Genomic DNA, 25,119 nt, shown 5'->3' with positions numbered 1-25,119 from the left:
ACTTCTTTTCATTGGTAAATACGAAGGACCGAGGTGGATGAAAAATATTAAAAACCTGCCTGTTATTTATAAATCGAATAGACGCGCATGGATGACTTCAGACATTTTTATTAATTATTTGAAAGAGTGGGATGAAAAACTAAGAGGTCAAAAAAGAAAAATATTGCTTCTAGTGGACAATCGTGCAGCTCATCCAAAGAATGTAGATCTGACAAATATCAGATGAGAATGTTTGCCTCCCAATTGCACTTCTGTCATACAACCAATGGATCAAGGCATAATAAAATGCCTGAAAACCTATTACCGTAGATATTTTATGTATCGCCTAATTCAAGCATTGAATAGTGAGGAAACGTTCAATCTAACAATTCTAAACTCGATAAAAATAATTGCGAAATCTTGGAATGAGGTTTCACAAAAAACGATTCAAAACTGCTTTCGACATGCTGGTCTAGTAAAATCGATCGAGGAGTTTGATTCAGATGATGACTTGCCTCTGAATCAGTGGTACGAGAAATATAAAAGTGTTGATGATGATGATGACTGGGATATTCCGCTAAGTTATTGGTTGCAAAATCACTGCCAAGACGTAACTACTGTAGAAAAATATCTTTCTGAACTAGATAATTTTACGACCATCGACGATAATCTGGTAACAACGGAGACCTTAACGGATTGCGACATAATTGCCGAAGTTATAGAATCAAACTGTTCAACGAATGATTTAAGTTCCGATAACGAAAGCGGCGATGGTGACGGACCAGTGAACGAACCCATTCCAAGTTATTGTGAAGCACTTTGTGCAATTAAAACTGTTACGAATTTCTTACAATATACTGATTACGGATCTGATGATACAATTTTACAAGCCTCGTTAAAAGTTGAGAAGCACATCGAGAATTTCAAATTGTGTAAAAAAAATCAGCAAACAAAAATAACACGTTACTTTTTTGAAAAATCGTAGCTAATAAATAGTACAGACCTATTTTGTTTACATATGTATATGTATCCTATTTCAATGTTATATGTTACATATTAATATTATATCTTTTTCTGTATTTAATACTTAGAATGTATTTTTTGTTAATTTAGTCCTTTAATTAAAACAAATAAATCTTTACATATTTATTTGTATGGGTATCTTTTATAGCGCACCTCCGCACAGTGTTGCGTGGTATAGGGGTAATTGGACAAAATTAAAAATAAGCTGTTAAAATAAAAAGTAAACTTTGTATTTTATTTTTTTTAACTCTTTTGAAGTTTTTTACTAAAATAATGTTAAAAATATAACAAGAAGAGTTTGCTCACAACTTTCCTCGCCCAAATTAGAAAAGCAATTAATAATAAAATAACTGAATTAATTTATATTTGTCTCATAACAAACAATAAAATAAAAGTATTTGCTCAAAAAACAAGCTTTCAATAATTATATGCTAAATATTACACACTACAAATTAAACAAAAGTATTTGCTTAAAAATATTGAAAAAAAAAACAAGTCTTCAGTGTACTAAATATTACATTACCTCTATTTTTCATAAATGACAAAAAGTTCAGAAAAATAAGTCAAAAATCTAGTCAGACTGATCATCATCACTACTTGAGGAACTAGATAGCTCTAAGCCAAAAACAGATTCTACCAGTGTGTTCTGAGAATTCTCAATAATTATATACTCTTTTATTTTATTATCATACAAAATATTTTAATTTTTTTTAGTAGATTGTCTATAAGAAGATAATTCTGGGTCAGAGGTCAGTAAAAGAGTTGAAATTATATCGGTGTTGGCATTTACCCGTGAAGTTTTTCGGCTGTTACATAATCTGATTTTTCTGAATTCTTTGTGCCTTGCTTCTAAAGCATCTTCCGCAAGTTGCCCAATAGGCAATTCAAAAAAATCAATTATGTCACAGCCATGCACAAGAACTTTGTGCACCAAACTTGGCATATAGTACCAGCTATATAAATGTAAGTATAACCTACGAGTGTCATTTAGCAAAATGCGAAAATTGGTTATATCGATGTTACAACCAGACGCCAAAATTCTTAAAATTAAATGAAATTTTTCAATTAGTTCTTTATCGATTCCGGTTATTTGAGAGCTTAAAACAGGATTTTGAAAAAAACGCCTGGCAGTATTGCCATCATTTGTGGAGCCATATCCTGGCTTTGGCTTATCAACTATAAGACCCATTTTGCTCTTAAAATTCTCCTGGATGGTCCTTTTTGTGTTTTCTGTAATTGCTTTATTTTCTGCGCCTTTCACTTGCCAAGTTTTAATTGGCAACCGGTATGCAATATGCAACAAACACTCAAAGAACCTGATCCAGCAATGGAGAGTTGATATGCCAAAACGATAGTTTTGGGTTACTGGAGATTTATCTAAAACCGTATCAGAGTTCATTTCTTTGGGAGTGGCTCCACAAATGATGCATTTTGAACATGAGTTTGTTTCGGACAAAATATTTGCTATACTTCCATCAAACATAGTCAAAATCATCTCGTAGGAAATACTTAAATCTTTATTTTCAATTGAAGTAGTATAAACTTTCAACTCGTTTACAGACATAACCATGGCATTTTCTTCTTGACGAACAACTTCAGGATTTTCTTTTATAAAAGCGAACTTGATGGGTCTGCAGTAAAACGTAGAATTTGTTTTTGGGTTAGACCAGATTACATTATTGCAGCTATCAACTAATTTTATTGGAACCAATGCTGTTAAAAACATATATTCATCTGTATTAGATGCCGATTCAAATTTTTGCTTATATAGACTGTGTCCCGAGCTGCCATCGAAACCCCACTTACAAATAAGTTTTAGATTGAACACTTGAAAAATATTTAAATTTGAAACTTTACTTTACAACCGGTGCTCCGGTTGTAAAGTACTAATTTTATTCACAATAGAGGGTACGTTATAACCGGAGTTCACTGTATATAGTTACTATATAACTATTTTTTGAAAATCCTCCTTACCTGTATCGCTCACTTAAAACCCTCCTCCTCTCTTCCTTATACTTTTCTATTCTTTCACGCTTTTGCTGTTCCTTTTCCTCCTCACTCAAGTTGCTATTACTAGTAAGGTTGATCTTCTCACTACTATGAGACAAATGTAACGATTCCAATTGACTATCGTCCACCGTTGGTAAAGACTTTGGCTGGTTTAGGGTTTTTGGCAGAGAATTGGTTTTATAACTAAAAAAAAGGGAAAGTTAATAATTCTCTTTGGCTCCCTTGGTTTACAAAAAAGTAAATTTTGGTTTACTTTTTTGGAATATAAAGAAAAATATTTAAACATTAATTAAAACTGCTGGGCAAGTTATACCTCTTCTAGAATGTGAAGTATGGATCACCAGTGGTAGTCAAAAGTGACGTTCAAAATTTAGGATTAGGGAAAAAAATTAATCAAGAATTTTTTCTTCATATAAATACCTTTAAATGTTCATGTCACTGTCAATCTAAAAAAAAGATAGTAACATACCTAATTATGGATTTTTTTAGTTTAATTTAATCCTCAAGTCAAAATCACTTATATATTGTCATATATTTAAATGGTTTTGTAGCAATTATTAATGCATAAATATTTCGAAGTCTAAATTTTGTTTGTTTGGAAAAATAAGTAAGCTATCAGGCATTAATACATGTATAAACAATATTGCAATATAACACGAACAACAAATTAAATATTCAGGTATTATATTCGACGCTAATTTAAATTTTCACGCACATGCCAACTATATAACACGAACGTAATCGAAAATAGTGGGTTTTATTTCAATGATAGGACAAAAGTTGTCATTTAGCATCAGTTTAATGTTCTACAATATGTTTATATTGTTATGTTGGGGGGCTTGGATACATAAACTTTGGATTTAAAATATCCCTAAAGAAAAAATCCAAAAAAGGTAGATCGGGAGAACCCGTGTGTTTAGGGACGAGGGAAAACTTTTTGAGTAAAACACATTTTATAATTTATATTAAATAAAAAAAGATATTTTAATTATCCTAAAAACGATCAATAACATAAACTCTGGGACACACTGTATAATTTTGTTTTCAACAAAATAAGTATAACTAAAAATACTAAGAGACGGGTCCGAGGATATTTATGAGAAAAAAAAAGTATATGAACTACTGAATTTATTCCAAGTTACAGACTCACACTGTATATTCTGTTCCCGCATGTAGCACATTTGCTAAATAAATATATACATTGTGTCCAAAAAGTCTGGAAAAATACCTTTTACAGGTATCCTTTATCTGGTTCAAAAACGCTCGGATACGTCAATTCTCTTTTATTTTTTGCATGTTTTCAGATTTCTTAAAAATATACAGGGTGCGTCAAGAAGACTGGGCAGCTGCCAACTTTGTTATTTTAAATAGAACACCCCCATTTATTAATGCTTTTTGGGATTCTATGATAAATTCTAAACAAATGCCATATATAACACCCTATACCAATCTTAAACTGTTTTCGAAATATCAACAATTGAAAATCAAATATTTTAAAAACTTTTTAATTTTTGGTTGAAAATTGACGTGTCCGAGCGTTTTTTTAATTAGGTAAATTCATTTACCTGTAAAAGGTACTTTTCCAAACTATTTGGACACACTGTATAATATTATTATTTATCACTTTATATTTTTTTTCTAAGCTACTTCTTACGAGCAATTATCTTAAATTCAGAGTAACGTTTTTACACTCAAATTCATCCTTAAGAATATCACTCTTTTGTCGTGAAAAAATTATGAAAATATTTCCAGTGGTTCCAAAGTAATGATCAAAAATGTTCGTTAAAAAATAACAATCATAAAATTACAATTTAGTTTTAATATCTTCAAATTTGATGGCTCTTGGACCTTGGATGATAAAATCGCATTTAACTCAAAAAGTTTTTGAGGTACAGAAAACGTTTATATATGAAATTGTTCGAAAATAATTGGGCTTTCCTTACGTGTAATTCTCTTTAAAATATTCCAACTATTTTATAGAAATATTTTCAATAAAAATGGAAAATTGTTTAAAAAATTAGCAAAAAAAAATGCATAACCAAAATTGCCCTTTCTAGTGAAATCTTAAATTCAGGGTGACGTTTATACACTTAAATTCATCCTTAGAAATTCCACTATTTTGTCGTGAAAAAATTATAAAAAGATATCCAGTGGTACCAGAATACCTTGAATGACAAAATCGCTTTTAACTCAAAAAGTTTTTAAAGAACAAAAAATGTTTATATAAGAAATTGTTCGAAAATAATAGGACTTTTTTATGTATATTTTTTTTTAAATATTCCAACTACTTTATAAAAAAGTGCCATAACCAATATTGAAGAGTGGAAATTAGAAAGGGCCTAAATGCCTTTTTTCCGAAATTCAGTTTTTTTACATAGAAACATTCTATGTGCCATGCTTTATGTCCTATGAAAGGTTCTAAGTGCCGAAATTACATTTTTACCTTTATAAGAGTCCCTCGTAAATGTCGATAGTTTTATGTGCGCAAGCATTTTCCTTAGAAAGGTCCCATATATTTACTACCTTAGTTACGTCTAGACATTTGCACGTGTACGTTGTCTGTGATAATTTCTTGATTTGAAATACATTATAATGGAAGAAACCCAAAGAAAAAGGAGAAGTAAAGGCAGTGGTTCATTTAGAAGTGAACAGAGTCATTTAAAAACAAGTGAAAAGTCATACAAAACTTATAAAAAGAAGATAGTACCTGAAAAAAACTATCCAGAACAACAGGTATGGAATACAAACTTATTAGCTATTTTCGCGGAGATTATTCCGAACCGGTTCTCAACGCTAAGGCAGGAATTACACTAAGCAAATGCTATGTGTGTTGACGTTGGTTTGTGAATGTATTTGTAGGGTAGGCCTTAGTGTTCAGAACCGGTTCGGGATGATCTCCGCGAAAATAGCTACTGTTTTCTTATTTTTTTGAAGATTACATGCAAATGTAAGTTCAGCTGCAAAGGTGTTACCCACGAAAGAAGACGTTCTCTTTTTGAAAATTACCATGCACAAAATATGAAAACACAAAGCACTTTTCTAATGGGGCTTATAAGTGTTTGTGATGTTCAAAGAAGGCGACATGGTTCGTATGAGGATGAGCAAAATAGCAGACGTCAAGCAACAATATATTACTCCCTTCCTAATGGCCAAGGAAAATTTGAACGGGTATGTAAGAAAACATGTCAGAATACATTCGGTGTTAACCGTAAAAAAGTACGGAGACCTGTTATAATGATAAACGTACCAGACATGCTACTCCAACATTTTCTGAAGCCGATCGTCTTCTGGTAAAAAATCATGTAAACATGATACCAAGGGAAGTTGGACATTATTCAAAGGCCAAATCCGAAAAAGAATACCTTAGTCCTGACTTAAATATCCACAGACTGTTTAAAGCTTTTACGGAATTACACCCAGATTCGCCAGTCACATACAAATTTTATAAATCTGTTTTCATCAAGGATTTTCCCAACCTAAGTTTCCACAGACCACGAGTTGATACGTGTAGCACGTGTGACAAACTAGAGTGTCAAATTAAGTCAACATTAAGTCAAGTCAATCTTCAAAAGATCAGCTGGAAATCCATCATCGAAAGGCCGAAAGGGCAAGAGAGATATTAAAGCAAGATACGATTGACTCTCAAGATCCCGAAAGCACAAAGTGTTGTTTATCCATGGATCTACAGCAGGTCATGTTTGTTTCATCATTGACACATAGCGACATGTTCTACCTTTCGCAGCTGTCCTGCTACAACTTAGGAGTTCATATTGGGGATACGAGGGAATAGCTTCTGGTGGAGCCAACGAAATTGCATCATGTCTTTTATACATTGTAAACCGTGGATTGACCCTTAAGGAGCATTTGGTAATATGGTGTGATAACTGCGGGGGCCAAAATAAGAATAGAATTTTATTGTTTACATTGATCTTTTTGGTGGCCAATGGTGTTTTCCACACTATTGAACAGAAATTTCTTGTAAGTGGCCATAGTTTCATGCCCTGCGATAGAGATTTTGCTTTAGTAGAAAAACGGAAGAAAGTATCTAAAGCATTTGTACCCTCAGAACTCCAAGCCATAGTAAAATCAGCAAGGTACGCTCCACCTTTTAATGGTGGATGAGTATATTAACACTACCAAGTTAAATATTAGTAAAGCCACAGTAATAACGATCGAAGCTACGAATCCTACACTTATTAAGATAAAAACTTCATTTTCTGATTTTGAAGAAAGGATGCAAGTTAATGTTTTAAAGAAAGGGAAAACTTTAGCTGGACTCAGACAGGCTAATATAATGAAGGTGCCATCAGAAAGCAAGGTATCTGAAAATAAAAAGGTATCTCTTCGAAGCATGATTCCTTATCTTCAAAATCCAGAACACCCACGTTTTTATAAACAGCTACTTCAGATTGACAGAAGACAATGGTTTAGAACAAAAAAAGAGGTAAAATGCATTTTATGAATATTTCATATACTCAAAATCAGTTATGGCATTTTTATTTTGTAGTAAGAAGTTTAGTTTGCAAATTTTTGTTAAGAAGTAGGTCTTCCGTTTCAGTTTAAATGCATAATACTTAATAAAGCTTTACTTAAAAAAAGTTCTCTTTAAAAAAGTTATTTAGTTTTTCTCTATTATCTCAAAACCTTTTTTGGCACTTAAGCCCTTTCTAATTTCCGCTCTTCAATTGCCCTTTCTATTCAAGTCTTGAATTCAGAGTGACATTTTTACATCATCAAATTTATCCTCAGGAATCCCACTTTCTGTCGTGAAAAAATTGTAGAAATGTTTCCAGTGGTTCTCAAGTTATGGCCAAAAATGTTCGTTAAATAATAAAAATACACTTTGGTTTTAAAATTTGATGGCTCTTGGACCTTGGATGGTAAAATCGCCTTTAATTAAAAAAAATGTTGAGCTACAAAAACGTTAATATATGAAATTGTTGAAAATAATTGGACTTTTTTAGGTGTAATTCTTTTTGGTTGTTTTGGTTTTAAAAATTTGGTTTTAAAATTTTAACATTTGGTGGATTTAGTACCTTGAATGACAAAATCGCCTTTAACTCAAAAATCTTTTAAAGTACAAAAAATATTTACATACGAACTTACCTAAAATACTAAAACTTACCCAATATTCTCGTCAAACGACTGCCGTCTCTGTCCGCCCTTGGCCAATCCGCACTCTTTTTCGAACTCCTCCTCGTCCAACGAGCGCGTTTTAAACTGATATTTCAAATTTCGCGCCCTCAAACAGGGCGGCAAACCGTCTTTCTCGTAAAACACTTTCAATTTATTCATAGAATTTGTACTAGAAACGCTGTTAGTGGTGGAGTCTTCTATCGCTTTCTTCGAATCGCTATCACCGTCCTCTTTAGGTTCGTCGCGGCGAGCTTTCAATATTGAAGGACTGACCGGTTTTTCGGGATTTAAAATTGGGGAGGAGGATTTTGCGGAATCCGAACCGATTTTCGGCTGGGGCGATTTTGAGGAGTCCGAGGAGGTTTTTAGACTTGAAATCGAGTTTGATGTGGCAGAAGAGTCTTTGCTGGAGTTACTCTTTGGTTGGTTCGCGTGTTCTTTGGGTTTTACGCCCTCCTCGAAACGACTTTTTAGGTCCTTAACGTGTACTCGCTCCTCCTCTTCCTCGTCGGGCTTAAGTTCCTCAGCGTCCTCACTTTTACTAAAACTCTCACTCACGCCGCAGCTGGTGGTTGAATCGTGTCTCGCGTTCTTGAGTTCGACGTTCTCATACGCGTGGCTACTGGAGTGCTCCAGGGAGTCAAAGTGCTGTTCCTCCTCCTCACTTTTCAGGTTCTCCATCGCGGTTAGTTTGGTTTCGGATGATTTCTTCGCGAGTTCCAACTCTAGGAGGGCGTTCACTTCGTGTATGGACCTCCGGAAATATTTGACTTGTTGGTAGATGGCGTTCTCGTCGTACGATTCTGTTTCGTCCGATTTACGTTTGTCGTTCTGAGACAAAGACCTGAAAACAGATTAAAACCGCCCTCAGTTTCTTTTTTTTTTGTACTTTTTTATTTGTTGTACTTTTACGCACCTGCTGGGACTATTGGGAGCTTCCTGCTGCGGACTGAAATCAATTAAGTTTAAACTATTGGGTCTAGGCACGCTCCACAGCTCCTGATCCTTGTTGAGCGGAAGATTTTCGTTGCTGAAATTCCTGCTGTCTGTGGTGGTGGGGCTGACGTTCGGGCTGTTCTTCGATGGGCTCAGAGGGGTGCTGACTGACGTGCGGCTCGTTAAGTTTTCGGTCGAACTTTGGACCACTTCGCTCAGGCTTAAGTCGGTGTGACTCAGTCTGAAATTGATTATGATCGATTTTTGAATGAAAGTCTGGCCCCTAAGGGACTATTCCAGGGCCAAGAACTGTACGTCATCAATATGGCTTGAATTGTACATTGGGATTAATCTGGATACAAAGATAATGAGTTTTAAGGCATCGATTCATAGATAAATGCAATAATTGACGTATGAGCGTGTCATTTTTGAAATTTTAATCGTTTTGGTAACGTTCGGAATTACTAAGTTGTATTTATAATAATTGTTTATATAATATGAAAATAGTACAAATATTATTGGAACCTTGTACTATTTCATAAATTGTACTGAAAACGCCTTGTGTGTGGCCAGAGGCCTCGCACCACCACGCATTTCTTCCATTTTTAAATTTTATTTAAAAATTTGTCGGTAAAACTGACCATTAAAATTAGAATAATGAGTATGTGATACCGAAGACCTCTATAACTTCTTGCAATGATAACATACATCGGTCTTTTACGAGATCCCATCTTCTTGTTAAAATTGTAATAACGAGGCCTGTTGGAATATTAGTAAATAAAGAAATAACATCCTATTATACTAAGACATAATTTAGTGGTAATTGATGATCTCTCTCAAAGGCACCATCAATATTAAACTAGCAAAAACCGTTGTTAACTAATAAGTTGGGGAGCTGAAAAAGCTTACTATGGGTCTTAATATATCATCTTCCTTGTGAATTTTTGGTGAGCAATATAAAAACTACCCAAAAAAAAAAAACGAAAACCGCATCCTACCTCTCAGAATTCTCCATATAATTATACGGCGGCGCTGAACTATAACTGGCCGTAAACGGAATGTTCGATTCCGAACTCTGATTGGAGCTGACCGTCCTCTGATCCGTTAAACTCATCGTCAAACTGAGCTGCTCGGACGTGTTACAGATGGCGCCGCTACTGTTCGCCTTCAAGGTCGAGTCAGTCGAACTGTATTCTTCGAGGGCGCTCAAACTTTTAGGCCGATCGTTACTCGAAGACGATTTTTGCACCGTCAGGTAGGAATTGAGGTCGATTTGGTCGTCGCAGAGGTCCGGCTGGGACGCTTCTTGAATCGGGAGGCTTGCGGTACTCGTAGGAATGTCCACCTGTACAAGATACGGGGTTTGTTATTCTATGTGCATAATCAAAAGGGGGGGAACTTACGTTACCACTAATAATAATAATAATGGTAATTCTGCAGTTTAGCGGCTTTTGTCAAAACTAACGAAAAATGGTCGGGTTTTTTGCAAAGTAGGTAGATTTCGATATATATTTTTCACTAAGGGTGGCGGAAAGCCAAATTTTATCACGAAGAATGTGTTATCACGCACTAAACCACTCACTATAGGACGCGATTAATCATTAGATTAACCTTGTATACCATAAGTTTTGTCAACAAATAGGTGACAACTGAGTTGAGGTCACAGAACACAAATATATAGGTTGAGGTTAGGTGTGGTGTTGCCAGTTTTGTTGCGTTTTGTCACTCTGCAGCTAAAGCCTTGTCTCCAGTCTGGCTTTCTCTAAAGTGGAGAATTCACTCTATATTTTTTTAGTCATTCATTATCATAACATATAAAAAATGTTAAATGAAACTAGTGTATAATCATAACATTATACACTAGTTTCATTACATATCACTTAAAATGTCAATTACATGTAATAAACACAAATTTGTTTAAATTGAAAATTTATTTTTAGGAGTACATCATTTTTAAAATTTATTTTTTTTAAGTTCTATCAAATTTCAATATTTGCGGCGAATTATATCATATCATTCCGCCACTTTTAATTTTTTTGGGTAAAATTAGGCCATTTAAAAAAAATTGTAAAAATACGCAAAATTTGATGAGCGGTGCTTGAGCAATTTAAGAACCAACCTAACCCAACTCAACCCAACCCAACCCATCCCATTCCATCAACACCCAACGGGGAGCATAAGCTCCCCGTTGGGTGTTAATGAACCTCCCAACGAGGAGCGTGAGCTCCCCGTTGTGAGGTTGGTTTGGCTTGGTTTGGTTTGGTTTGGTTTGGGTTGGGTTGCGTTGAGCTGGGTTGGGTTGGATTGAGTTGGGTTGGGTTGGGTATATCTATGGTCTGTGCGCAGCGCCTCATGTTCCCCTCGCGGTGATAGAGAAACGGAACAAACCAAAACACTGCACACATACTCCCAGAGTCGACAACCCACCAAGAAAAGGTAAAAACAGTTTTTGTGAATTTATTTTACGCATAATATCTTACATTTCACATGACTAAAAAATATAGAGTGAATTCGCCACTTTAGAGAAGGCACTCATGAGTCAGCCACACTGGGGACAAGGCTGAAGCTGCAGACTGACAAAACGCAGTAGACGACAGAACTGGCAACACCACACCTAACCTCACCTTAGTTGTAACCTATTTGTTGTCAAAACTAATCCAATACAGGGTTAATGACGTTATTCTATTCATGTCCCATAGTGAGTGATTTAGTGCGCGATAACAACCTTTTCGTGATAAAATTTGGCTTTCCGCCACTCTTAGTAAAAAATATGTATCCAAATCCACCCATTTTGCAAAAAACCCGACCATTTTTCGTTAGTTTTAACAAAAGCCGCTAAACTGCAGAATTACCATAATAATATTATGAAAATATAAATACGTCAATTATTTTTCTAATTTTTGTACTATTTTTATTAGTATTCTGTAGTTAAAGTTGATTCGTAGGGTTTCTTTAGGGTTCTACTTACGTTTGGTTTATTATTTTTATCTATAGTGTTTAGTTTGTAAGTAATTCATCTTGTTCGAGAGCCCCATTTTGGCCCCAATTTAGGTTATTTAGGTTATATTATTGTAAATCCCTGTAGTTCTAATTTTCTAGAATTTGTATACTTGCTTGCTTTGACTGTCAGTTGGTCTCTTTCGGCAAAAACAATGAAGATAATTCCAAATATTTCGAAACTGTTCCATCGGGTTTTAAAAAGGACGCGCTTCGTGACAATTCAGTTCAGTTTTTTAATTGTTTAGTCAGTTTTTACCTTGGAAACAATTAAACGACAGTCAAGGCGAGTTAGGTTAGTGTTTTTGACGTTGACAATAAAAGTGTGTTCCCGAATTTCATTACAATAATAATAATAATAATAATAATAATAATAATAATAATAATAATAATAATAATAATAATAATAATAATAATAATAATAATTATTATTATTATTATTATTATTATTATTATTATTATTATTATTATTAGTAACCAAGAAATTAACCCAAACAAGACAGTACGTTTCAAATGCGGCATTTTAGGTCATTTTGTTCACTGCACTAATTCGCACACAATTAAAATGTTTTACATTATTACAATCATTTTTCACATCATAAATTTTAATAGTACCAAGGTTATAAGGCGTTCCTGCTTTTCTCATAGAGTAAACATATGAAATGAGTCTTGTCAATATTAAAATACAATCTAGCCATTTTTTAACCTTCTCAAGGACTTGATCGGCTTTTGGAAATACTCCATTCCATGCGCTAGAACTGACTATCAGAGCATTATTATCAGCGTAACACACAACTTGTACTTTTGTGATGATCGAAAATATACTATCTATATAGGGAGTAAATAATATTGGACAAAGGACCCTTCCTTGTGGCATACCACAGCTTTACTAAAATTTTGCTTCTGTTAACATCGCCTATCCTAACTTGCTGGTAACGATTTTCGATAAATGAGTTTAATAAATTTCATAGTAAGTACTCCTCTTATACCTTGAGCATCTAAGCGTTCCAGTAAGATGCGGTGTGGCACAGTATCAAAGGCCCTAGCCAGGTCGCGTATTTCCAAAACCTAATATTGTACAACGCCCGCAAGTTTTCCTCGATTGTTATTGGTCAATTCAAAATCTAGTTGGTTACAACGCCGTACTCCCAAAATCTAATACGATACAACGCCGCCACAATATTAAATAGGATTTTACCATTAGACTCCTAAATATGTTCGAGTACAGCGCCAAGCCGCTAAATCTAATAGACTGCAACATCAAAGCCATTTATTTACATTTAAACACTCATAACCTAACAGTGGACTTCTTATAAAAAAATATTTTATTACCTGGCAGATTTGAGACAAAAAAGAACCAAGTCCCGTATGTTACGCCATTGACAATTTTTTTTTAATTTACTTCATCGGTAATTGACAATTCACTACAGTAATCTGCATGCGAAATTTAATTAAAATTGAGCTGGTAGTTTAAAAGTTTTGATAAATAAACAATTAATTATTCTTAACTTTAACACCCTGCATCTTTGTTATTAAACATTTCTAAGAAAAATGTTATAATGAAAGTCTATTTTTTTGTCAATTCTCTATCACGTATTAAAATTAATGACGTTTGAACCGGACCACCCTGTATATTCTTGAACATCATCGCAGATTGTATTAGGCACCATTCATGTTAAGAAAACATAGAGTACTCTACTTATTTTTACGTTAGTTTTATAGAGAAAAGAACGCAAAAAAGCAACTGGTAAGTCATGAATTGGGCCAAGCTGGTTTGAAAAAAAAAACTTCTTTCTCTTACTCACTTTTTCCGGATTAAGTATCACGTTTTCATAGACGGGACTTTTCATGGGCGACACAGAGACACTCCTGGGCGGCGACTTATAAGTTATACTGATTGTAGTCAGTATATTCTCGTAATTAGGGCTGTGCAGTTTCTGTGGTGGGGCTTCGCCGCTGTTTTTCCTCGTAAAAGACAGCTCTGAGGGTGAATACCTTTACAAAAAAAAAATGGGTTTAATAAATAATAGGTTGGAACACTGGAATTGAAGATTCTCACCCTGGCGTTGTGTTGGCACTGGATTCTCCCAGCTGCTTGTAGCTCGGTGAAGTAGGCGTGGGTGTAGTCAAGGCCCCGACAAGAAACTGACGGTTTAAGTCTAAATCCGTAAAAGATTTGGTGATCGGATGGATTCTGTTCGTTGCAGACGTAGACTCGAGGTTCAGCGATTGTCTTTTTGTGTCGAGGATATCGGAGTTCCTAAGAGAAAAGGGTCACAAGCACATTTATAATCGATCATCTACCTTCATGCGAATATATGAATTGCGACATCTCTACTTCCTTAATCGGATACTTTTGTATATTTCCTAAACACCAACGTTAATATCATTTATTATTTTACCTTTTAATTATAATCATTAGTCTTTATTTTTCTGTAAGTTCTTATAATATAAAATTTTCCATCCTTCTTCTAAAATAATTTCTCCTCAACCTAAAAAACGGTAAAATGTTTCGTCCGTGGAAGAATTCCATCTGACTAGTGACTTTCAGGGTTTATTTACCACACGATTTCTCCAGTTTAAAAATTTCAATCCTTCAAATGTAGTTGTGAAAAATTCCAATACTAATGTATTTATTTTATGTATATATTTATGAGTTAAAATTCGTAAGTAGATTGGATATTATGTTATGTTATATAATTTAGTTTCATAAAAATCATTTTTAGATGTTATCTGTACGGATAGCTGCATTTTTAAAATATAAAATATATTAGCATCGCACATAACATAGAAACCATTTTGTCGAAACTTAATCTTATCAGTACTGAATATTTCATCTTCTTACATCTATTGTTACACTATACTAAAAATTAATACAATATCGCGAATTAATAATATTTTTATCCTACCTAAACAAACAACAATTTTATACCTGGGACTTTTGTTTTTAGGTCCTCCGTCCTCCGGACTAGGTGGTATCGCGTGCACCACCGCAGTGGTATTGACCACGTTCTCCGGAGTATTACAATCGATGTACTGGATATCGCTCAGTTGATCCTCCAGTCTGGTGCGTTTCCTGGACATGGCCTCGGGCGAAAGTACCACCCGCGGTTGTTTCTTCGGCGAGGGGTTTACACTGTTGGCCGCGGTACTACCGCCTCCAATGAACTCTTCGGGGCGGGTGCGGGTTAGAATGCGACGTTGGACCATCTAAAGTATAATGAATAGAGGGTGGGTTTTTTTTTAGGAAAATTATTATAAGTCTAAGCTAACAGTACCTACTGAAACGTGTAAAACTATGTACTTATTGGTACTACCAAGATGCTAAAGAACCCTAAAACTAGAATAAAAATTATCCAAAAAATCGCTATAACAAAGCCATAAATGTTTAGCCAACTTTAAATGAATTTGCTCTTTTTATCGTGAATGCACATCGTATAGTGCAACTTTTAAAAAATAATAAATAAGCATATTTAATACCAAAATATTAAGGAATAAATAAGATTCGAGATGAAAAGGAATGGTTTTCTTAATTTTCTGTGACCACATTCTTTGCTGATATTTTTCTCGTTTTTAAGCAGTTCATATGTACAGCAAGTAGATTTTATATTTAATTCTGTGGCGAATGTAAAAGTAAAAAGTGTAGTACACTACATTCCCTTTACTTCATATTCCCAGAATTCTGGTATAATAGAATTCTACATGTTTTTGGCACTACTTCGGAAACAATTAAATAAATACTTTTATGAATTTTAGGATAATAAGAAATATAATTCAGCTACTCATAGTTGTTGATAATTATAGTCGAGGCTTCAGAACATATATTTTGTATTTCTTTTACACAGAGACTTTGATTCTGATACAAACCTCAAAAGTTCCATTTTTGAAAAGTCTAATTTAAATGACCTTTCCAAAGAAACAAACTTCCCAAATACGAATTTCTTAATCCCGTATATTTTTACAATTCTAAAAGGGCCACATCGATTTATTTGTCGAATATTTTCTATTATTCTTTGACCTCGTTTGAACATTTGGTGTTTTGTCTATTGTGTTATAACTGAGAAAAAAAATTACTTGTTTCTCACAGGCACTCCTGGAATAAACATTTAAATTTCTTGACTTTTAGTCAACGGATTTTAGTTTTTTTTTTCAAAAAAAGCTTTTAAGGTCGTCCACAAATAAATAATTGTAAAATTTGGACCACCAGAACTCGAGATATTAGTGTTCCAACAAAAGACAAATTATTTTATTTCTTACAGGCACTCCTGGAACAAAAATCTCATTAAAAATCAATTCCTGGACATTTGGTCAATGAATTCTAGTAATTAAGACGAAAAAAGCCTCTAGAGTAGTCAAAAAATCAATAATTTCAAAATTACTAGAACTCGAGATATTGGCATGCCCACAAGAGATCTTCTAGTGTCTTAAACTCTAATAGGCAAAATTTTCCAATTATTGATTTGTGTATTGCAAAAGCTGCTCTATACATGGACAGTAGTGTATGTCAAGCAATTTATACAAAATGAGTAAAAAACGCTCCTGAGCCATCACTAATCCTATCGTCTATTTCAATCAGGACATAAACAAGTAAAGGGATGCATGGTGCATGAGAAAAAAAAACAAAACGAGATGACAGTGACATTTACCACATTTACCGATGAATAACTTCGTGATTGTCAAAAAAACTGGGTGCTCTAAACAATCAAAAACCAATAAGAAGAAAGTATAGAGCGTCTGTCTATAATCACGGAGGGATTTTAATACTTACGTCCTTTTGTAGACGGGGCGAACTGACGAGACTCTCGTCCTCCGAGAAGATCCTCATTTCCGACTCCTCCAGGTCAAAGTTCAAATGGATCTCGCTCAAATCTAAGAGGGAGGCCTCCGAGTTCGCTTGGGACGACTGGAGGGTGTCGAAGTACGAGTCGTGAGACACCGACCTGGAATTTGAATATAATTTGTCAAAAAACCCTCGGAATTCAATTAAATAATTCCCATGGGTCAATAAATAAGATTCACTATTAAATAAAATGATAGTAAATACCAAAGTAGTTGTCTCGCCAAGCCCGTTTTATAATCATTACATTTTATCGATTAATTTCGTTCTTTAAATAAATAGCTTAAATAAATTAATCTTGGTGTTTTCATTGCGTCCTGAATCCTGTATATTCCAACAGGTTATGGGCCCAGGAGCGCAAAACACTTGATTTGGTTTATTTTTAAGTTTGTTTAGTCGTGCCGTTGCGTCGTTAAAAAATATAATGGCGAGTAACGAAAGTACAATAATCGGTTCGGCAGTTGATAAACTGAAAGGGCGTGAAAATTATTTGGTGTGGAAGTTCCAAATGAGTGCGTTATTAAAGTTAGACAGACTTTGGAACTGTGTTACTGGAGAATGGGCTGCGGATGCTGATAATGCGGCTAAAGCGCGACGTGAGGAGAAAGCCTTGTCAAAAATAATTCTTTCTCTGGATAAGTCGACGTTTCCGCACGTGATGCAAGCCGAAAACGCTAAGGATGCATGGAGTGCCCTTGAAAAGGCGTTTGAAGACAAAGGGTTGCATCGAAGACTTAGACTGCTCCGAAGTTTATGCTCCATAAGGCTAGAAAACTTTAGCACCATGGAGAGCTACGTAAATGAAGTAATGGCTCTTTCCCAGCAACTGATCTCCATTGGGGAACCATTGGATGATGAATTCTTAGGAGTTATAATGTTGCAGGGACTGACTGAAGAGTATGAGCCTATGGTTATGGCCCTTGAAAATTCGGGTGTAGATATAACCTCGGACTTTGTAAAGACCAAATTACTTCAGGACAAAAAGTGGCAAAATGGCCAACTAAACGGGGACAGTGCTTTAGTTTCCAGGAAATTTAAGAAACCCCCATGGAGCTGTAAGCAGAAAGGACATTATAAAAATCAATGTCCTGCTCAAAATAAAAAGGACCCGGCTCAATCCTCAAATCCTACCAAAAATAAGGATCATCGAGGAGGGAAGAGTTTATTTGCTGCTGCTCTGAGTGTTAATATGAATGGCTCGTCATGGTACGTGGACAGTGGCGCGTCATCTCACATGACAGGGAATCGTGGTCTGCTAAAGGACATTACCGATTTGCACTCAGGACAGGAAATAATTGTGGTAAATGACTCGAAACTGTGTGTCAGTGGTACCGGTAAAAGTGTCGTGAAACTAGAGCAAGATGGCAGAGAAATGAACATACAAGGAGTTAAATATATTCCAGAACTTTCTGTAAATTTGTTATCTGTGAACAACTCTATGGTTTCGAAGGGATACTGTGTTTATTTTGACTCCGAGGGATGCAAAATAGTTGACCAGGAGAGTGAGGAGCCAGTAGCTACGGCGACAAATGTTGATGGAACTGGATGTTGTTCCGCATTATGTCAACGTCGCAAGTGGCTCAAATTCACAGATGCTGTGGCATAGGAGATTGGGACATCTCAACCATTATAACATGAAATTGCTACAAAATTGATTGGCAGCAGGTATTTCTTATTCCGAAAAACAGGTTCCGGAATACTGTGAAAGTTGTCTTAAGGGCAAACAAGCAAGAAAACCGTTTCCCTATAAAAAGGACAAAGAGGTTGTGCCACATAAACTGGACCTTATCCACTCAAATCTTGTGGGACCTATGGAAGTTGAATCTTTTGGTGGTAAAAAATATATATTCACCCTAATAGATGATAACACTAGAAAAATATTTTGTTATTTTCTAAGTACAAAAGATGAGGTTCCAGAAAAATTCAAGTTTTGCTGTATGGTGGAAAATCAAGTAGTACGAAAAATAACAGATTTAAGGACGGATAATGGCGGTGAATACTGTAACGAAAAATTACAAAAATTCTTGCGTGATCGTGGGATTAAGCATGAATTGACAGTGCCATAGAGTCCTCAACAGAATGGCGTGGCAGAACGCTATATTCGCTTCATACTTGAGAAAGTTCGTTCTATGCTGATGGATTCTAATAGTCCAAAACAAATGTGGGCGGAGGCAGCCAATACAGCGGTATATTTGTTGAATCTTTCTCCAACAAAGAAACTACCTTGATCTACGCCAGCAGAAAAATGGACTGGCAAGAAGATTGATATAAGCCACCTAAGGATCTTTGGGTGTAGAGCTTATGTTCACATACCAGATGTCAAACGGAGGAAACTAGATGCTAAGAGCAAGGAATACATCTTCGTGGGTTATTGTGAAAATAGTGTTGGATACCGTCTTTTGGATCCAAGTAACCATCATGTAAAAATAGCCAGATTTGTTGTATTCTTAGAAGACTCAATGCCAGATCGTGCTAGCTTGGATGCTCATACTTTACAAGAGACTTTAAGGGTGATAACACCATCAGAGACTCTTGACGAAGCTGTAGAGAGTAATACTTCCAGTACTACCAGTACAACTGATGAGTTCGAGACATCGTCAGAGCGTACAGAATCACCAGACGAAGTGAATAGTGAAGTGAGTGAAAGTGAAACCCAAGCAGTGATCTGTGAAAACGCCGAGGAACCTAGATATCCGTGTAGAATAAGACGTCAGCCTGAAAGGTATGGTGATTGTATTACTAATGATGATATTGTTGATTTTGCAATGATAACTTTGTCAAATGATCTAGAGCCAACAACTGTTTCTGAAGCATTGTCAAGTACCAGAAGTTCTGAATGGCGACAAGCCATTACAAATGAATTAGATGCTTTTAACGCTAACAATGCTTGGGAATTGATTGACAAACCTCACAATAAAAACATTGTTAAAAATAAATGGGTTTTTAAAATCAAACATAATGAAAATGGGGAAATTGTTAAGTACAAAGCTAGGCCTTAGATTACCTTGAAACTTTTTCACCTGTCATTAGATTTAGTAATTTGAGGTTATTGTTGGCTATGGCAGTAGAATTAGATTTAGAAGCCGATCATTTAGACGTAGAAACTGCAACCATGTTAAAGTGTTCTTAGTATAGTACTTAATGTTAAGAGGTATTCTTTTATAGAATTGTTCTTTGCTTATTTTGAGACCTTTTATATTGAGGGAGGATTTTGTTTTTCAATATAAAAAGGTCGATATATTAGTTTATAGTTTTTTTTTTGTTGGTCTCAAGAACTTACATCACTATTAATAAATCTGCTGAGCTTGTATTCGGTTTCCTGGCAAGTGGCCTTCTTAAAAATGTTTATTAGGCAGTTTGTGTTTCTGTGTCTGTAAGCATCGCCTTTAAAAAGTAGTTGTCTCGCGGAGCCCGTTTTATAATCATTACATTTTATCGATTAATTTCGTTCTTTAAATAAATAGCTTAAATAAATTAATCTTGGTGTTTTCATTGCGTCCTGAATCCTGTATATTCCAACAGTAAAAAGAGTTTAAAATCGAACTGAAATGTGAGGCTATTTAATAAATAAAATCAAATGAAAAATGTTATTTAGTAGCCCCGGCAGGAATCGAACTCATAACCTTTATTTTATATGCTTCCTTCCGTTAATTCCCTAGATCAAGTATTATATTTTCATTTATTTATTTTGTTCTTTTAAATAAATACATCAATACGAAATACATATATTACTACATTAAAAGAAAAGTTTAAAATCAAAATGAAATATCGAACTTACAACCCCTCTTAGTTCATTGCTTATCAGATCAACATTAACTTATATTTTAAACAATGATGTCCCTTAAAACCAGCTTGGATTTCAATCAACTTACTAAATAATTAACATAATATATAAATAAATTGGAGAGGAAGGAAAAATGTGATACAGTATTCCTAGATTTTGCAAAGGCTTATGATACATGGGTTAGGGATTTAGTGTTAAAAAATTATATAACTGAAAAACAGTTTTTTTTTAATTGAGGATAAATTACAAATAAGCTTAGGGGACTTTTACTGTATATTATATATATCAACTCACTGACAGAATTATAATAGTAAATTGGTCTATACAAGGTGTCCCGTATCGTTATGTTCAAATTTTAGGAGCATAAAGTACGCTTCAGTTTAAGTAAAAAAAAAACGCGAAACTTGTAGGTCCCTTTTTATTTGTTTCAAAGTTACTCGCCCATGAATGTTTAAAGAGGGTAATGCTAAAAATAAATTCCTAAAGTAAATAAAAACAAATATTTTTTTTTTCGGAGATCACAATAAATACCAACGAAATTGTTTTATGATAAATAAGACAATTATTCCTGGTTTCTTAGTGAGTGACGGTATCAAAATGCTCTACCGACTTTCTTCTCAAGGCTATACTGTAACGGCAGTGCTCGTCAATTTCCAAATAGGCGCATTCCTTATTACAGAACATTTCTGGAAGTACACAGACAATTTCGGGAATGCGGACTGCGTGATTATTATTTTGATCGGGGAGTAAACTTGCCAGCAGACTTAGATCAACGAGTATTAAACCGAGTTTACATTGGTATACTTAGTTATACCAGTTACTTGTACAAGTATATCCAAGACAGTTCACATTCGCTAGTGGACAAGCTAGTAAGTGTTTACACATAAAAGTAATTATTCGCTAGCCAGTTCCCAACGTGCAGTAGATGAGATGACTCCTGTTCATTGCCGGCGTCATGCTTTGGGCATTTCAAAATTAATAATTAAAAATCGCGTTAAAAAGAATAATGTTGAAAATATCGAGCATTAATTAAAGAAACTATTAGTTTGATTGAAGAAGAAGAATATCGTCCGAAAAGGATATGGGTTCGAAGGTGGATAGATAGAAAAGGTTCAAGAGGTGCATCCGCTCTTCTTTTAAAAGAACTTCGTATGGAATATCCTGAAGAATATAGATTGTGTCTTCGGTTGACACCGAGTAAATTTAATGACTTGCTGAATATGGTTCTGCCTAGAATTCAAAGAAACGATACACTTTTAAGAGACGCTTTACCAGCACATGTTAAATTAGAAGTTACCCTTAATTTTTTGGCAACTGGAAATAGCTATAGAACCCTTCAAGATTTTTTTTCGAGTTCCAAAGACGTCAATATCGAAGTTTGTACCAGAAGTTTGCGACGCAATTTATGATGCACTGAATAAGTATATAAAGGTAAGTTAAAGATAATTTTTTTCTTATAAATATATGTATATATTTAAACATAGAAACATATGAAATTAATGAACACATTATTACGTGAGTAAAATGAAATCAAGAATACAGAACGACGTTTCGACCTTTTTTTTTTAAATATTCGACACGGAATAATTAATATTTTCAAAGGTTACATTTTCAAATTGCAAATTATTATTTGTTGGAAATAATAAAGGTGGTTGCTGTACAGGAGATGACAGAGGTGAACGATGTTCAGAAGACGGTGCCGGCGTCGACGGTAGTTGGTATCCAGGAGATTGCGGCGACTGCAACGGTGGTTGGGTTGAATAGTTTGAACCCCAATAGGTTTTACCAGAAGAATGGGAAGATCCAGTAGGACTTGGTAGATTTTGTGACGTAAAGGGTGATGGAGTAAGACTCATGCACCTATATCGGGTCAGTGTAGTCTGCAGCTCATTTTAACATTGTAGGGCCAAGTGTAACGGAAGCTTCTTTAAAGCGATGACCATATATCTTCCAAAAGCCTCAAATTCATCTTCTTCTTACCAGTTTGCAGTAAGGAACAATTAATGTCACGAAGCTCTGAAACTGCGGTTGATAAATCCTGGTATCGCCTTTTTGATCCCGCTAGGGAACTGCGTGCTACTGCTTTCTAAGAAGGTGTTTTAAGGTTTGGAACTTCAGAAACTACAGATGTTGTAGTAGTTTGAGAAGTTGCATTTGATGTTTCTTTAGAAGTACCAGGTTCCGATTCCAGTTCGTTTTTCGTATTTTCTTCACTTTGTCTAATTGGCTGCGAGATCTGAAAAGAAAAAAAAGGGAAAATTAAAATATTATAATCAAACCTTATTCTTCTGTCTATTGAGAATGATTATTATTTTCAGATCCATTCTACTTTAGAAGCTTGGAAACAGATAGAGAGGGGTTTCCAAGAAAGATGGAATTTTCCCAGGTGCTGCGGGGCTACCGACGGTAAGCACATATTAATTCAAGCTCCTCCAAACTGTGGAACTGAGTTTTTCAACTATAAAGGACATAATAGTATTGTCCTCATGGCAATTGCAGATCACAATTACTGTTTTTCCTATATCGATGTTGGATGTAATGGTATTGTATCCGATGGAAGGGTTTTTCAAAACTGCTCGATGTACGAAGCTAGAAAAAGGCATACTTCCAGAAGGAACTTGTTTAGTTGGTGACGATGCCTTCTCTCTAAAAACGTATTTAACTAAACCATTCAATTCTGTGCCATTATCGAAAGAAAAAAAATTCAATTATCGCCTGAGTCGCGCAAGGCGTATCATTGAGAAAGCATTTGGTATTCTGGTTAGCAGATTTCGAGTATTTGAGAAAAAAAATCGCCTCTAAATTAGCAACTGTTGACAAAATAGTAAAAGCTTGTTGTGCCTTACATAATTGGCTACGTAAAACAGATTCAAATACTTATTTTACACCAGGCTGTTTCGATGAAGAAAATGTAGACACGGGAGAAATAATTCCAGGAAAACGGAGAGCTGAGGTGTCAAATTTGAGAAATCTTGCAAAGCCAACATCTGGTTACAAATCATCTCGGCTTGCTAGAGATTTCCGGGATTACCTTAAAAGATACGTTAACAACGAAGGAGCAGTACCATGGCAAGAAGCAAGAATTTACTAATTTTGTTAGTGTTATCAAAAAACAAATACCTATATCTACTAATATGAGTTACGCTGTTAATTATTATTATTATTTAGTACGCATTTTGTTGAAATCAAAATAACTTCTAATTGTAGGGCCTATATTTTAATAGTTACATTAGGTAACACTATTATGTAAATAAACAAATAAAAGAGCTAGAATACACTTCTTTTTTTTAGTTTTTTGTACATAGAAATTTAAAATAGTCCTAAAGTCCCAAAGTAAACCGTAATTAAAAAAAAAAAACGTAGAACTGGTCAGAAAATCCAAACATTTAATAGGCTGAATGTCCCATTAAAAAAATAGTGCTACGTTTTTATGAAATTAGTTAATACTCCAAGATAAATGGGTCATCCCTTACACTGCGGTACAATGAAAATTAGAACACGAAATCTAACCTCAGAATTTCTACGTACTAAATAATATTATGAAAGATTTGTTCGAAAAAAATTCAGTTATGTTAATATTATTACTAATTAATTTATCTGTAATTTGAAAGTAAACTTACCATGTTGCTTTAAGTTGGTCTTTTTTCTTTTTCTCTTTTTTCTCTTTTTTCTTTGTCTCTTTCATAAATGCGTGCATAATATGGAAGCATTTTAATGTTGGGGTGTATACATCATCAGCTCCCATTCCCGATTTAATAGATTTTTCTATTTTTTGCAACTCTTGGCTGTAAGTATTTCTCAGACTTTTTATTTTTTGCCTAGCATCGGCTACGGTGAATCCATCAACACCCATATCTCGCAATAATTTCTTCAAAGCTACCGATCCCATTTGATTGTTTCTGTAACTGAGTTTGGTAACATTCCAGAGACACTCGTATTCTCGATAAAGTTCCACAAATTTAACGGTTTCCCCCTCGGACCACTTCACTTTAATACCAAATAAAAATTAAGAAAATTACCTACCGCACTGATCTCACTTTTTCACTTGCCAAAGCGCGTCCAGACCCGTCTACACTCGACTAGTTACTAAACTACTTGCATGGCTAGTGCGAAATGTGGTGGAAGGGGAAGGCTAGTAAGCAAGTAAATAGATGGGCTGGCTATTCACTTGCCTGTCCTGGCTACTTGCACAAGTACTTGCCTGATAGGTTGACATTGGGTTAGTTGTTGTCTTACAAGCTACTGGTACAAGTAACTAACCCTTTTACTATACCAATGTAAACTCGGCTTTAGATACTGTTGCAAGGGATCCAACTCAGTGTACGTCGAATCTGTACACAAGTCCGCGAATGACTGTTAGGTGAATTTTAAAACGTGAAGGCTTACATCCGTATCATTGTCATAAGCTACAAGGTTT

General features: G+C 34.8%; 2 protein-coding genes across 4 annotated transcripts in view; one reads left to right on the top strand and one right to left on the bottom strand.

The window, feature by feature from the left end:
* The window catches only part of LOC126750300 (GTPase-activating protein CdGAPr), a 139,766-nt gene that overhangs the window by 10,522 nt on the left and 104,125 nt on the right, over positions 1 to 25,119 (bottom strand). For all 3 annotated transcript variants that reach the window (XM_050459870.1, XM_050459871.1, XM_050459872.1), the window contains 8 exons: positions 16,850 to 17,021; positions 15,014 to 15,291; positions 14,141 to 14,341; positions 13,887 to 14,076; positions 10,083 to 10,429; positions 9,065 to 9,325; positions 8,138 to 8,992; positions 2,977 to 3,195 (listed from right to left, as the gene is read on the bottom strand). In XM_050459870.1, the coding sequence (XP_050315827.1) occupies positions 2,977 to 3,195; positions 8,138 to 8,992; positions 9,065 to 9,325; positions 10,083 to 10,429; positions 13,887 to 14,076; positions 14,141 to 14,341; positions 15,014 to 15,291; positions 16,850 to 17,021 (2,523 nt within the window). The remainder of the gene's footprint in view (positions 1 to 2,976; positions 3,196 to 8,137; positions 8,993 to 9,064; positions 9,326 to 10,082; positions 10,430 to 13,886; positions 14,077 to 14,140; positions 14,342 to 15,013; positions 15,292 to 16,849; positions 17,022 to 25,119) is intronic.
* The window catches only part of LOC126750305 (uncharacterized), a 219,661-nt gene that overhangs the window by 155,007 nt on the left and 39,535 nt on the right, over positions 1 to 25,119 (top strand). The gene's annotated exons all lie outside the window — the stretch shown is intronic.

The sequence above is a fragment of the Anthonomus grandis genome, chromosome 2 (assembly GCF_022605725.1).
Source record: "Anthonomus grandis grandis chromosome 2, icAntGran1.3, whole genome shotgun sequence".
NCBI classification, from domain to species: domain Eukaryota; kingdom Metazoa; phylum Arthropoda; class Insecta; order Coleoptera; family Curculionidae; genus Anthonomus; species Anthonomus grandis.
The sequence above is the reverse complement of the archived record's forward strand: the minus strand, read 5'-3'. Positions and strand labels throughout refer to the sequence as shown.